At 28.2% G+C, this 14,620-nt stretch overlaps 2 protein-coding genes across 6 annotated transcripts in view; one reads left to right on the top strand and one right to left on the bottom strand.

Annotated features, from left to right (window-relative positions):
- Positions 1 to 8,119: 8,119 nt before the first annotated feature.
- Positions 8,120 to 10,210, bottom strand: Sur-8 (leucine-rich repeat protein shoc-2). The gene has a single exon (XM_075374686.1). It carries the CDS (start codon positions 10,077 to 10,079, stop codon positions 8,226 to 8,228), a length of 1,854 nt encoding a protein of 617 aa, XP_075230801.1. The 5' UTR covers positions 10,080 to 10,210; the 3' UTR covers positions 8,120 to 8,225.
- Positions 10,211 to 10,849: 639 nt separating this feature from the next.
- Positions 10,850 to 14,620, top strand: part of Vha100-1 (V-type ATPase subunit a family protein Vha100-1) — a 130,208-nt gene continuing 126,437 nt past the window's right edge. For all 5 annotated transcript variants that reach the window (XM_075375679.1, XM_075375675.1, XM_075375678.1 and 2 more), the window contains exons 1-2: positions 10,850 to 11,095; positions 13,014 to 13,190. In XM_075375679.1, the coding sequence (XP_075231794.1) occupies positions 10,979 to 11,095; positions 13,014 to 13,190 (294 nt within the window). In that variant the 5' untranslated portion in view covers positions 10,850 to 10,978. The remainder of the gene's footprint in view (positions 11,096 to 13,013; positions 13,191 to 14,620) is intronic.

The following is a 14,620-nucleotide window of genomic DNA, read 5'->3' as shown; positions in this document are numbered from 1 at the left end:
TACATGTTAAATTAGTAATAAGTAATGTGTCTAATACTGTTAGAGACTCTGGATATTTTTCAGAAACACAGAACAGAAGCAAGCAGAAGCTGATTAGACTAAATTTCTGTTCTGCTACCGACAGAAAACACCCTATAATATTTTTTACAATAGTAAGTGCAGTGTATGAGTACGATATATTATTACTATTTATGATATAGTAAACCCAGACTAGCTAATGACAGTAGCAGATCTTGAATTTTGATACACTGTTCTCTGCTATGTGCTCAAATAATCAAAATCTTTATTTTAATATACATATATATGTGTGTGTGTATTTATAAATGAAACAATGAAATTGAAATTGCAAAATGTTTATACACAATTACAAAAAATAAATTATTAATGCAAAGAAACTTAACAAGCACTTAATTATAAGAAAAACATACTCAATTATAATAACATATTATCTATTATCATGTTAAGTATAACAATATGCAGAATATTTTTGTAATAATAGTATGTTAAAGAAACATCTAAATCCTGCTAGTCAAAAAAACAGTTAGTTAAGAGTTTTATTAATAAGCTATTTTATAGAAGTATAGTTACTTTTAACTAAATCTGAATGTAAGTCAATACATATTGGTTTATTTCAATTAACAGAACTTGTTTAGGAACAACCAAGGGCAAGACAAAATTGAATACTATAACAAAACTTTGCATACTAATAACAAAACTAATTTAACTGGGTTAACATTTGGGTCTTTTCTATTTTTCCCCATACTGTTTTTGATTAAGTTACAATATTAGTAAAGCTGAAGTTTAAACTAATTAGTCTGCAGAAATTATATATATAATTACCTAAGCTTGCTAGTCAAGGTTAGCGAGCGTAGGTTAAGTTTGGTTAGAGTTTATATTTATAATTATAGGCTATATATTTTATAAATATAATCTAACCAAACTTAACCTGTGCTCGCGTATCATGGTTAGTGAGCAAAGGGAGGGTAGGTTAAGTTTGGTTAGTTAGATTATATTTATAGGTTTTATTACACAATCTTACTAATATATAATATGTAAAATAAAAAAAAACAGTGTGGGGGAAAACAGAAAAGACCCTAACATTTTGCTATGAGACATTTTAAAAATAAAAATAACTTAAAGGCTTCAAATGACTATTTGTTAATGCACAAAAGTTGTTTCAAACATATTTAACAAAGCAAGTATACTGCTACAATGGTATAAATGAAGTTGCTGGTAACACAATCATGACCCAATAAGCTAAAAAAAATCATAATTTTTTTTAAAAAAGTGGAAGTAATTAAGAATTATTTACCTATAGTTTTATTACAGCTACATTTTACCTATTATCATCTTATCTAAATTTTTAATATGTATAAGTTCTTTTATACAAGTTTTACAACAAACTGGCATAGCAAGTCAAGCGAGTTAATCTCACCATATTCCAAAGTTTCTTGTAAGTAGTACATGTAGGGAAGCATGGCCTTAACTATTAGAGAGTATGTCATGAGTACAAGAGAATGAGCATTGCGAAAACCACAAAAAATCTGCAGCAAATGCTGGTTCTTAAGCAGCAATAATAATAAATGCATGTTATAATGTATTATAATAAAACTAATTTAGATTGATGATAAAAATAATTTTAAAAAATTGAATCCATTCAAATAAAATACACAGTGATTTGTAGAGTAAATCTTTATATAAAGTAAATAGTTATTATACAGATAACATCAACAATAACAACTTGACTTGAGTGCAGATTTTAGATCACGCTACTTCATGATTATAGACTGAGCAGAACAAAGGGTAAGGGGCAAGGTAAAATAAGGTTTCACAGACCATCTCCACATGCACCATTCATTTCCCTCTTAACTCAAATTTAATAGAAAAAAATAGCACATAGATTAACTTTATATGTTAAAGTACTTGAAGCCAATCTATCAAAAATATAAACAAGGAATAAGATAATTAAATAAATGTAAAATTTTGGTACAGAGACCTGAGATGTTTTCCTAGACTGATTCTTTTTTCTTTTGGTAAAATCTATTAATAAAATATGGATAAAAATTTCACGTGATGAAATTTTTATATACTTTTTCTTTTTACAACCTCGACTTAAAACAATGCTTTTATCATAAATTTTGCTTACAACAGTTAAATATGAAAACATTTAATATTAACTATTTCATATTTCCTTGATTTATAAAAATACTAATGGTAGGGATGCAATTTTTTTATGGACAAACAATTAAATGAGATTATATTAACCCCCCCCCCCCAAAAAAAAAAAAAAACAATGTATCATTGAAACTTGCAACTGTAACTCTTTTTTTAATGAAATTACACAGAAGTTTTCAAACTTGTACATGGAATTTTGTAGCATATGAAGACTGTCATATCTGTCAAGTATTCAAATCTGGAAGAAAGGCTGAGAACATTGTGATTGGCCACTCCACCATGGAGATTCTGTTATAAATTTAGAAAAATAAGTCATCTATTACATAAAAAATGGATTTTTAAACGTGAACAAACTGATAAAAGTAATGAAAACCAAGCAAAGATATTAAACAGGAACCTGCCCCCAAGAAAATATTCACTAAAAAGATAGAAAATACTTAATGTAGCAATATAAATGAGACAAGAGGTATGAATTAGCAAATTTGGTAAAAAAAGCATTTTATTCTTTTACTTCCCACTACTTAATTTGAAGGATGCTGTTTACTCAAAACACTTCAGGGGTTGTGAAAAGTGGCTCCTAACTTAAATGTTAATAAAAACATTTCAGTATCAAACTTCATGGCTGTCCTCAGTTAAAAAAAAATACTTCAATAAGTCAGTTAAGAAAGTCATTTTCAATCAGAAAGGAAGGGTTTGATGAGACTTGCATACTAACAACTCACTAAAAAGAATATTAAGGCAGCTTTTAAACTGAAACTTTTATCCATATAAGATGGCAATTTTCCATATATGAGTGTTTGGGTAAAAATATATTAAAACACTTAAGCTTATTAAGTTATTTAATAATATGGCATGTTGAGAAATACTTTTAGATCGTGTGATATTTTAAGTATTAAAACTAGCTTCAGTTCTATCAGCAAAGTGATTTTTATCATAAAACCAAGAAAATCATTATGATGAAAGACAGATAGGGAAAGAACCAGCAAGTACTCATGAGAAAGGTAGTGGAAAGCTAAAAAAATCTTAAATACTGATCACAGCAGATAGCAAATATGAAAGAATCTGTGATAAAATTGATTTATAGCGTGATATCTCCTCTTTGAGGGACAGGCAAGATATTTTAACCACCAAAATTAGATATATTGGGTGGTGGCTACACCATGAAACCACTTGTATTTATGACATTATTTCCTACATGCAGCAACAGCTTTGCCAAGTAAACACTTCAATAATTCTTAAATGTCTCACTTGTAGCGCTGCTAACATATCATATGATTACTATTAATGTTTATTCTTATAGCCATTTTTGAATTTGAGTGATATATTGTGCTTGTTTACAGTGGGTTAGTAGTTTTGTCAGATGTTAATAGTGCAGGATACTTTGTATTTTATGTTAATTACCACAGGTAATAATTCATATTTTGAGGTTTTAAAATTTCCAATCTTCAAATTTTGTTGAAAACAAAAATCATTTTGGTGGTTTCATTGTATAACCGCTGCTAAAAAAACAGTTATGTATAAATAAAAAATCATAATTGAAGAACTATGCCACATTTTGTCTGACAATTTCATACCATCAGATGGTGAAAGTGAAGTAGTTTTTTTGGATTCGAAATCAAACTGACAGTATACTGCTGGGCATAACTGAATCAGATAGAGATTTTTCTTGTGATGTTGTTAGCCATTCACAAAATACTGCCACTGCTATTCCATTTGAACAAATTAAGTAAAGAAGTGACTTGAATCTACAATTTAACTAACAAATTGATTCAGTGGTTACATTCTCTGAACACTTTAAATTAGCTCTACATATAAAATCTAGAGCTTTATTATAAAAATACTGCTCTATTTTGTCAAAATAACTGAATTACGTGGATTTGATATTTTCTACATAGATTGCCCATTACAGCCTTTTTATGAAATACTGTTTTGCCCCTCAAAGAGTTAAAATTTAACTGTAAACTTTAGACATGAACCAGAAATGAAAAACCACACATACAATGAATTTTCTCACTCCATTTTTTTTATACTAGATGAATCTAATTTAATGGTGATGGTTTGCAAAACCAGTTTGTCATAATTTTTATTTGTAATTTTATTTTCTATGTAGCTTGTAATTTTATGATTGCTGTAAACATTTCATGAACATTCTAAAATAGCAAATAAATATTTAAATTAACATTAACTGCATGAAACTTACTGATTATGTTGAAAGGTCGTAATATTGTGCCATCCAGCACAATTTCAAAATTCTATTTGGTGTAATTCATGAAAAGCACCAATACATTCAAATATGATAAAAAAAAAGATATTATACTATTTTTACTTCATTTATTAAAAATCTAAATTCTTCTTTATTAATAGACTATTAAATGCTTTACTCTGCATTTTAACCATAATGGATTATTAATAAGAATCTATTTCATTTAAAGGAAAAAATTACAACAAAATTTTTGACTACCTTTTTTATAATTCATTAACAAACTTTTTTTATAATTCATACAAAATTTAAACATTTTCATACAATTACAGAATGAAATATATACATTTACAAAATATAGTCACAATATATTACTCAGACGCATATGTAGACACAACCATATACAAAATGTATACATAATATTAAAAGTCTACAACAACCCTGTGTTTAAGAATACTGTATTACACGATTTCAATCTTTATTATTTATAGCCTAATAATATTTATTTTTACACACAATTTATTTTAAATAAAGAATAGTACATATTAAATAGTAGTTATTATCTAGTAAAGATGTTAGTAATATTATATGGTGTATAACAGCACAATATTTTAAAAAATATGACAGAAAATATATCTCATAAAATATGAGTACAAAAAACCACAAGAAATTTAGTATGATATTATATAATGATTAAAGTTTGATAAATTCCCAGTCATTACAAAATGCAGTGTTTAATTTTGTATTAACCAAGTATGTTTTTATCAACATGAAAATGTTTTTAATCATAAAAAAAGCAATAGAAAGAAAATAATAACGATAAAAATATGTTAAATAGGGTGAAGATAATCATAAGCACGGTTTATTTCCTTTCTTTCTTCTTTTTTTTTTTAATCAATACACTACTGACAAATAACTAAGAAAATAATTGGAGTTAGCATTCATAAAAATATATTAATATTGAACTGCATTATCTGAAATAAGCTTTAAATGTAGGCTAATAGAATAAAGATTAGGTATAGTAAATATAATATGTGTTACTAGTAAATATAATTTGTATGAAAAAATAAAGGTTCAACAATGTAAGTTGGTTTAAGTTTGCTTTGTACAGCCTTAAACAAACATGAGGAAGATATTGAAGGTATGGAAGGAGAAAACAGCATTTCTATCAGAAAGTGCCATGACATGATCAAAAACAGATTAAATAAAATAAAATGGGGTCTATAAGGAATACAGCAATCTGACTGAGTTGCTACTCAAAATTACAAATTTTCATAAGTCTAGCATGAGGATGATAATGAAGTTGGTAATGAAATCGGTACAAATCCTTTGGTTACTTCAGATAGCACTTTGAACAAAAGATAAGGTTCCAAAAAAAAGAAGTTTTAAGTTCGGACTGTCTTCACCCCAGTGGTACTGTTTGACTTCACAAAAATTTTATTTTATCAAAGATAGGAAAAAGGCAATTCCTAAATAAAATATATGCAATTCTTTTAACTGGAGGCCTACTAATAATTGTAATGGTAATTATTTAGAATTATGAAATTCATTCAAATGTCAATAATCTTGGCATTAGTTGTTATGGTCATCGTGTTTTTTATCATAATAAACAAGAAAAAAGTGTTGCTCTACCATAGTTTTTAAATTTTACCTCTTTTTGTTGTAATGATGAATTTGTTTTTACTTTTTCTTAATATATGAGTAGAGAATAAAATGCAATTATGACACAAACATTAGCATTCAAATCACTATATTTTTATATATCTATTCTACTGGAAATGACTCAGATGTAGCATCAATATGATGCCTTTCGCCCTAGATATGTCCCTCGTAAATTACACAACACCCTCACCAAAAATTTTTTAGTTACTATGAAAGTGTAATATTCATTATTTTCAGACTAAATAATTGGTTATTTTATACAAGCATTGACTCAGCCAAACAATGGACCAATTTAATATTTACAGTTAGTTAAACAAGTGCATGTTACGTTATGTTTGCTGATATCGTACTTGTTTAATTGCATTTTTGTAATTTAATCAGGTTAATGTTTCATTACAACCTATCAATAACTGAATCATTTGACACAAATTCTAATTAAATATATTTATGAACGAATAATAAACATTCGTTACGGATCATAAAAAAATGTAGCCCCAGAATATTGATAAAAATTCAAAACACTATCCTTGCCCCGCTATGGGTATGTGATTTTTTGATTCATTTAAAAATTTTAAAAAGAAAAAACTGCAATAAAGTGACCCTTTTTATGTATATTTCCAACCAGTGAAGTGGAAACAACATACAAAGATTAATGACTTCTGAATTAGTTTTATCTTTCTAATTACCATTGTAATAAATATGTTTAGATCCATACATTGCTGGTCTAAAATGATTATTGGTAATACAAACTTAATGTTTTCATTTGTTTATAATTTACTTATTTCAGTCTATTCTCTTGCATATAATAAACTAATATGTATTATTTGTGCATCAGATTACATTCAGTACAAAAATAGTTTTACTTAACACTAAAGACTATCAAATATGCAAAAATTATGAATGTTAACCTATGAATGCTTTTGGTTTCTTGAACTGTTCTTTATGAATTAAAAGGGTAAATTTACACTATTCTTGCCACAATAGCATGATTATTTAGCATTACTATTTTTACATATCTTCAGAACAGGTTTATAATGCATTGAAATAAGTATTACAATTAAACTGATTACAAACATGGGAAATGATAAGAACCAAATATTTAAATTCTTTAAATATGGAGCATATGTAAAAAACACCAAACACATATTCTGTGCTATATCATACAGCACAGAATATTTAAGATGTTCTACTGTATGTTTATGTATTTTTATATCATTATGTTGAATTTCAACAGGTATGTTTTACTATTTCCTTGCAGAATTTTCAGTTACTTCAATACCATTTATATATTATCTGATGTTATAAGGGAAGTGTGATTGTAAATTATGTTGGTCTGTAGTTTTGAGTAACAGGAGTGAAGTATCTTGTCAATTAGGTGTAGCTAAAAAATTCAAATATTGAACTGTTTTGTCAATAACTAAAAATGCTTGCTTCTACTAGTTCTCTATTTTAAACTTTCTTATCCTTAATACAACTAAAATTCTAACACAACATTTGACAGTAACACTGAAACTAAAGATATGTGAAAACCAGCGACATTAATCAGCTTGAATTCAGAATAAATCACTTTCCTTTATTGTTGACAGTGAATGAGTTTGGTATAGAACAGTAATTATGCTGATAAAAACAGTTGAAAGAATTGCCAAAATTTCATATTAATGGGTGCTACAGCATAGTTTTATTATTTTTATGGTAATAACTTTAAAATTAAAAAATGTGAAACTTTAAGAATGACAATAATAATAAGGTTCTTTACAACAAAAAAAAATAAATCACATTTTCAATTAAATAACTTAAAAAAATGAAGTATACACTTACCTTTTAGTAAACTAATTTGCTAAAGTAAACTAATTTGCTAAACAAAATTATTGGAAAAAGATGTATAAATGTAATTAAAATATATTTATGAATTTGTCATTTTATAAATGTTATTACAGACAAGATATAACATGCCAACAGCTACTATAAAACAACAATTCCATAATTATATTATGGTAACAACTATTACATAATATTCACTTCATTTTTAAGTTTTAAGCTTATGGTTTCTATTACTTTTTTTTTATATTTTTAACACTGATTAAATTCATATGATAAAGATTTGGCTTTTCGTATTTTTTTAAAGACCATAATCATTTTGTACATTATGATTAATAATATGAAAATCTGCATGAAATATATTTTTATTTCACATCGAACGATAAGGACCTTGCATTTTTAAATATTTTATAACAAGTGAAGGTCCATTAGACACAATATCTGCTGGTATTTGTGATAGTGGACAATTATCTATACTCATTATTTGTAGACTGGAACAAAGTGCCAATTCAAATGGCAAATTATGAAGACTTGGGTTATCATTTATATACAACGATTCCAAACTGTCTAATGTTCCAATTTCTTCAGGTAAATAAGTTAGATTATTTTCACTAACACTTAAATACACCAAATTAGTAAGATGGCCAATTGCTCGTGGAAGTGTAACTAATTGATTTGAACCCATTATTAGTTTTTGTAAATCTCTTAAATAACCTATTTCATTTGGTATGGATTCCAATTTATTTTCCTCCAAATCTAAAACGCGTAATTTTCTCAGATTTCCTATACTTGCAGGAAGCCTTTTCAGTAAATTATTAGAGAGAATAAGAACTTCTAAACTTTGTAGGTTTTGTACATCATCTGGTATTTTTGACAACTGGTTTGTACCTAGATTTAATTCAACCATATTAGTCCATATTCCAAAATCTAATGGAAGAGATGTCAATTGATTTTCTTTCATATTTAATTTGGTCAAATGCTTTGCCCTTGAAAATATTCCATAAGGTATTTTATCAATCTGATTATGTTCTAAGTTAATTGAATCAACTGTAGTAAATTGTGCAGGTCCACCAGATGGATAGGATGTAAAACAATTTCTAGATAATGTAATACTTGTCAATTCTAAAAGACTAGATAATAAACCTTCAGGTAACTGTGATAAAACATTCCCTTCAACATTAAATTCATCCATATGTTTACAATTACTCAATGACTGTGGTATAGAATTTAATCTATTGTACCTCAGGCCTAATCTAGTAAGGTTTACTAAATTTCCTATTGAATCAGGAATATCAAGGAGCTCGTTATGTTGTAAATCTATTGTTGATAACTGCACACAATTACCAATTTCAACTGGTAAATGTTCCAAATGATTATGTGAAACATCAAATGTTATCAATCGTGTTAATTCTCCAATACCAGGGGGTAATTCACGGATTTTATTTTCTCTTAAACTTAACATGGTCAGATTACGTAGATTTCGTATCTCATCACCAACAACTTTGATTCTATTAAAACGTATAAGTAGAGTGGTTAAAGATGTTAGTTTGTATACAACATCTGGTATACCATTTAATTTATTATGCCTTAAGTCAAGGACTCTTAGCGACTTCAAATTTGCAAGGGACTCTGGTAAACTTGTAAGAGCATTTTCACTTAAAGCTAAAGTTTGTAAATTTACTAAACAACCTATTTCTGGAGGGAGAGTTACAAGTTTGTTACTGTAAAGATAAAATTCCGATAAATGTGTTAAACATTTCACAGACTGTGGTAACTGGGTAATACTCGATTTACTCAAATCTAAACGTTTAACACCATCTTCTTTACAACGTAAAAATTTTTTATCAAGATCAAGATCACTTTGAACCGGTTTATTTTTCTTAACAGTTGGTTTTGGTTTATTTGATTCTGGGTGTTTTACAGTAACAACTTTTGGACGAGTCCCTTCATTACTAGCTATGTTACCTGAAGATAACTTCTTTTCCTTTATGTTTTCTTTCGTTTCCTTCATGACGCTGTTTCCGGACGGTGACTGTTCAGATACTTCTGGAGACTGATCAGAACTACAATAATTAAAACACGCACCTTCTACACCCAAATCATTACTATTTTGTCCACAAGCACTACTTGAACCACCAGATAACGAACCGTCACCTCTATAGTCGGCCAAACGTTCTGCAGCAAATGTACTTTCTGTACTTCTATTCTTACTCGACTTCTTCATATTATTCAAACAGCAGTTAATGAGGAAACTTGTTGAAGAGATACATCTTCAAATAAGACACCATGATTCACTCAAAATGCAGAGAAAACTTATAACAAAATAATACCTTTGTTTACAAGCAGCTGACACGAAGTAATCGGGGCAGAACTGGAGGCTTAGCTGGTTTGATCTTCTTTTTCTTCTCATGACTGAAAGATTTGTAATTGAGAGTTATTGATAAGGATAAATAATTACAAAATTGTTTTTGTATTTTTTTATATGTACATATAAAGGAAATGAGATATATATTAATTGTATATTAAATTTATTTTTATATATAATTTCGACATAATGAAATATTGTCAAAGGAAATGTAATAAATGCATTTATCGTATTTAAATTCAGCATTATTAAACATTATTTTATGTGTAATCAACATTAAGAAAACAAATAAAGCCATTTAAGAAAAATACAGTTTACTTATGTTTATGACTGATTAGTATAAACTTAATGGAAAATTGATTACTCGGAATCAATTAAAAATTATTTATGAATTTTTTCCAGTAAATGTAACACTCCCAACTTTGGATGTAATTATATAACTCGATATAACTTCACCTAATTCATCGTGAGAAGATTAGAATAAAATATAAATATTTTTAATTAAATATTAGTAAAAATGCAGTAAAATATGAATTAATTTACTACATTTAATACATAAATGAGTTATTATAAAAATGTTGACGAAATTTATTTGATAATGTACTTGTTCTGTAAATGTGACGTCATTTCAGAGAAGTCACCTGACTCTTCTGCTTTTGATGTCAAATTTTCCTTCACTAGTGAAGGTACCGATCGATAACTTTTAGCAGGTTTTAAGTTCATCTACATATTTTGTTAAGGTATTTAATTGCAGAAAAATGGGAAGCCTCTTCAGGAGTGAAGAGATGACTTTATGTCAATTATTTCTTCAAAGTGAAGCTGCTTATGCGTGTGTTTCTGAATTAGGAGAACTTGGATTAGTACAGTTTCGTGATGTGAGTATTATCTTTTAAGGAGTTTAGGGTTGATGGTATCTTTTCATTAGGGAGGTTTTATTGCTGTATGTTTTTTTTAATGTAATTGAAAATGTTTTTCATAAATTGTTGGTAGGCTTTTTAAAAATGTTATCCCATTAAAAAAAAAGTAAAAAAGGCTTTTATTCCATAGCAAATATAAATGTATTTTCTTATAATGTATGTTTAGTTCATATTAAATTGTTCTTACTGTATTACATGTTACAATTTGTATTTTGTGGGTTTTCCTGTTTCAACACGAGTTGTGAGCAATAATTTAGGAATAGTTAGTATTTTGCGAGTTTTTCTTGGGTAACTCTCCTTAAACTAATATAAGCCTATTTTCATTCTCGTATAAACGTTACTTAATTTAAAAGCCAGCTTTAATTTTGCTAAAATTAATATTAATTATGGTTAAGATAAATATTGTCAGATTAAGTTTAGTATCTGCCCTTATCCTACATAATGTATTTAATTTATTACATAGTCCTATTATAATAAAATTTTTATTTGTCTAATGAAACTGTTAGATGAGGCTTATTCATCTATTGTATCTGTTTAGTGAATGTAATTTTTTCCATATTTGTTTTTGATTAAAATTATAACTACTGAATATTATTATTTTTGGGTTTTAAGGTTTGAGTCCTTATAAAGACAATTGCTTTTTATGTAGATTTGAATGCTAGATTGCAGATAAAGGTATTTTTTTTTATGGTTGGGTTTCAATTAACCACATGTCTCAGGAGTGGTCAACCTGAGGCTGTTCAGTCTACACATTACACATGCAGACTGGAGTTATACTTACATTTCACTACATCTGCAGCTACATCAGGCCTGGCAAGTTGGTAGCAGTAATTGCATTTCTCTACACGTCCACCCAGACCTAGCACTAGCTGGAAAATGGTTGGAGAAAAACAAATTATTTCTGGTTGTTCATTTCTCTCATTTTATTATTATTTATAAAGATTAAAGTAATCAATTGAGTAAGATAAATTATGCTAAAAAAGAATTGGTAAAAATATCATTTTATGTAATATTTGAAAAATATTGCTTAAAAAATGACATTGATAAATTTGTTTGTTGATTAACTCCATAAGGAATAGGAGCATTGAATTTATATATTGATTTTTAGTAAATTAATTTCTTTCCTTTCTCCCCAATTGTTCTGGTTGTATATCGTGTAAACTATTATATACACATAATGCTTGTCACGTATTGCTTTCTATAAAGTTAATTATCTTCGTTAATCAGTCAGTTCCTATGTTCATCAGAATAAAGCAGTCACTTGTTGGGCTGAATGTCACTTTAATTTTTTTGTTGGGCTTGACTGGCATCCTGGTAAACATTGGACATCAGTAAAGGAGTCAGTGGATCTTCCTCCATTCCCTAGTAAACCTGGCATGGAAAAGAGTTGTTATCCTTGAGAATGATTAAGCCATTTTCAAGACTGTCTTATCAGGTTTACAATTATTTGGTAACTCCTGTAAGTTACACTATATACTCGGTAAAATTTTTGTATTTTTGAAGTAGTTATACAAGAACAGTAATAAATCAATGTAATTATAATTAGTTTTCACATAGATAATTTTTACCTTTACACGGTAAGTTAAATTAAAAAATTTACATATTTGTTTATAATACACCATAATATTTCATTTGCCTTTATAATGACCTTGTTTAATTATAAAATACTGATCACTTCAATTTATAATCTTCAAATCTCTATTTATTACTGCTAATTTTTAATTGGCTTAACCTCTTAAATGTTACAATTGCTTATATTTTAAAATTAGTATGTGTGTATTCACCTTAAAAATGTATTGTTTTAAGATTATATTGGTGATTGAAGAGGTCTAATATAGTGAAATTTATTTATAACTACATAAATTTTTTTTTTTAGCTAAATCCTGAAGTAAATGCATTTCAACGGAAATTTGTTAATGAAGTTAGGCGTTGTGATGAAATGGAGAGAAAACTTAGATATTTGGAAAAAGAAATTCGAAAGGATGAAATCCCAATGTTGGATACTGGAGAAAATCCAGAAGCACCGCAGCCTCGTGAGATGATAGATCTTGAGGTATCTTTTTTTACATTGCTATATTAAATTAAATTTTACTTTATTGTAATTTTTGTTACGTTTCTAATTACATTGGTTGATGGAATAATTTAAATTACTTCTACACTGAAGTTATTTATATGATCTTTTTTTTTGCAAGTATTTACCAGACTACCCTAGTTGTGATTGGGCAGTTTGTTTTTTGTACCTAATTGCAGAAGGACAAAAAAGTAGTCTTCATGAGTTACGTGTCAAGTGATTCATTTTAATTGTGTAAATGCAAATTCCACTTTGTGTCCTGCTTTCAGAAGGAAACAAAGTGGCAGGTAGTTGTATTGTATTCTCCAACCTAGCAGAAAACCAGAATCTGTTAAAATATCAAGTGGGATATTAAATAAAAATGATTACAAAATTTGATGATTTTAAATATATACAATACTATTAATTATTTTCTCAGACACAGATTAATAAGGGGTAGGTGTCTTGCATTCTGGTTTATTTAAAAAATTTATTTTATCAGTTTTATATAATTACACCTATTTCATAACTAAATTAAAATAAATGTTCATATGGACAAAATCTACACCGTCTACACAGTATTCCTTTATATACATTTATTTGTGTGATTAGTATTATTATTATTCATCTGTATTATTAATTTTTTCCTCTATGGATCATAAGACCATGCTGATGGTGAGGGGGCTTGAGTACCCAGTGATAAGAGAGTAGCTGGACCGAAGGTGCAACCATATTGGAGAGCTATCTGTTGAGAGCCAGACTAAGGAATGATTCCTAAAAGAGGGCAGCAGCTCTTTCAGTAGTTCAGAAGGCTGTAGGTCAGAAGGATTTAAACTGCCACGTTAACATCTGAGTACTGCGCAGCTGAAAGCAATGGAAAACTACAGCTGTTTTTGTTTTCCATGAAAATGTAGCTCTACATTTTCATGTAAAGATGGAGGTGCCTTCCTTGGTAAAATATTTGAGGTAAACTAGTCTGCCATTCCCCAGTTCAGATAGATTATATCATGGTTAAACAAAGATTTAGAAATCAACTCCTAAACTGCAAAGCATATCCAGGAGCAGACATTGATAGCGACCATAGTTTAGTGATGAGATGCAGATTGGGGATAAAAAACCTGAAGAAAAGATGTAGGATGAATTGGTGGAATTTAGAAAAGCTTAAAAAGAGGAGATAAAGAAGATTTTTGAGAGGACATCGCAAGAGGTCTGAGTAAAAAGGATTAGTTAGAAAATATAGAAGAATGGGAGAATGTTAAAAAGGAGATTCCTAAATCAGCAGAAGCAAACTTAGGTGGAATAAAGAGAACTGGTAGGAAACCTTGGATATCAGAGGATGTATTGCAACTAATGGATGAATGTAAAAAGTATAGGAATGCTAGTGATGAAGAAGGTAAAAGGAACTATCAAGAAATACTATAAACAGGAAGTGC

Source organism: Lycorma delicatula, chromosome 9, assembly GCF_047948215.1.
Source record: "Lycorma delicatula isolate Av1 chromosome 9, ASM4794821v1, whole genome shotgun sequence".
In the NCBI taxonomy this organism is placed as follows: Eukaryota; Metazoa; Arthropoda; class Insecta; order Hemiptera; family Fulgoridae; genus Lycorma; species Lycorma delicatula.
Note: the sequence above shows the minus strand (reverse complement) of the source record. Positions and strands in the feature narration are given on the sequence as shown.

What these genes read in the sequence shown, in the direction of transcription:
- Sur-8 (XM_075374686.1), bottom strand. Translation starts at nt 10,079, where the DNA reads ATGAAGAAGTCGAGTAAGAATAGAAGTACAGAAAGTACATTTGCTGCA.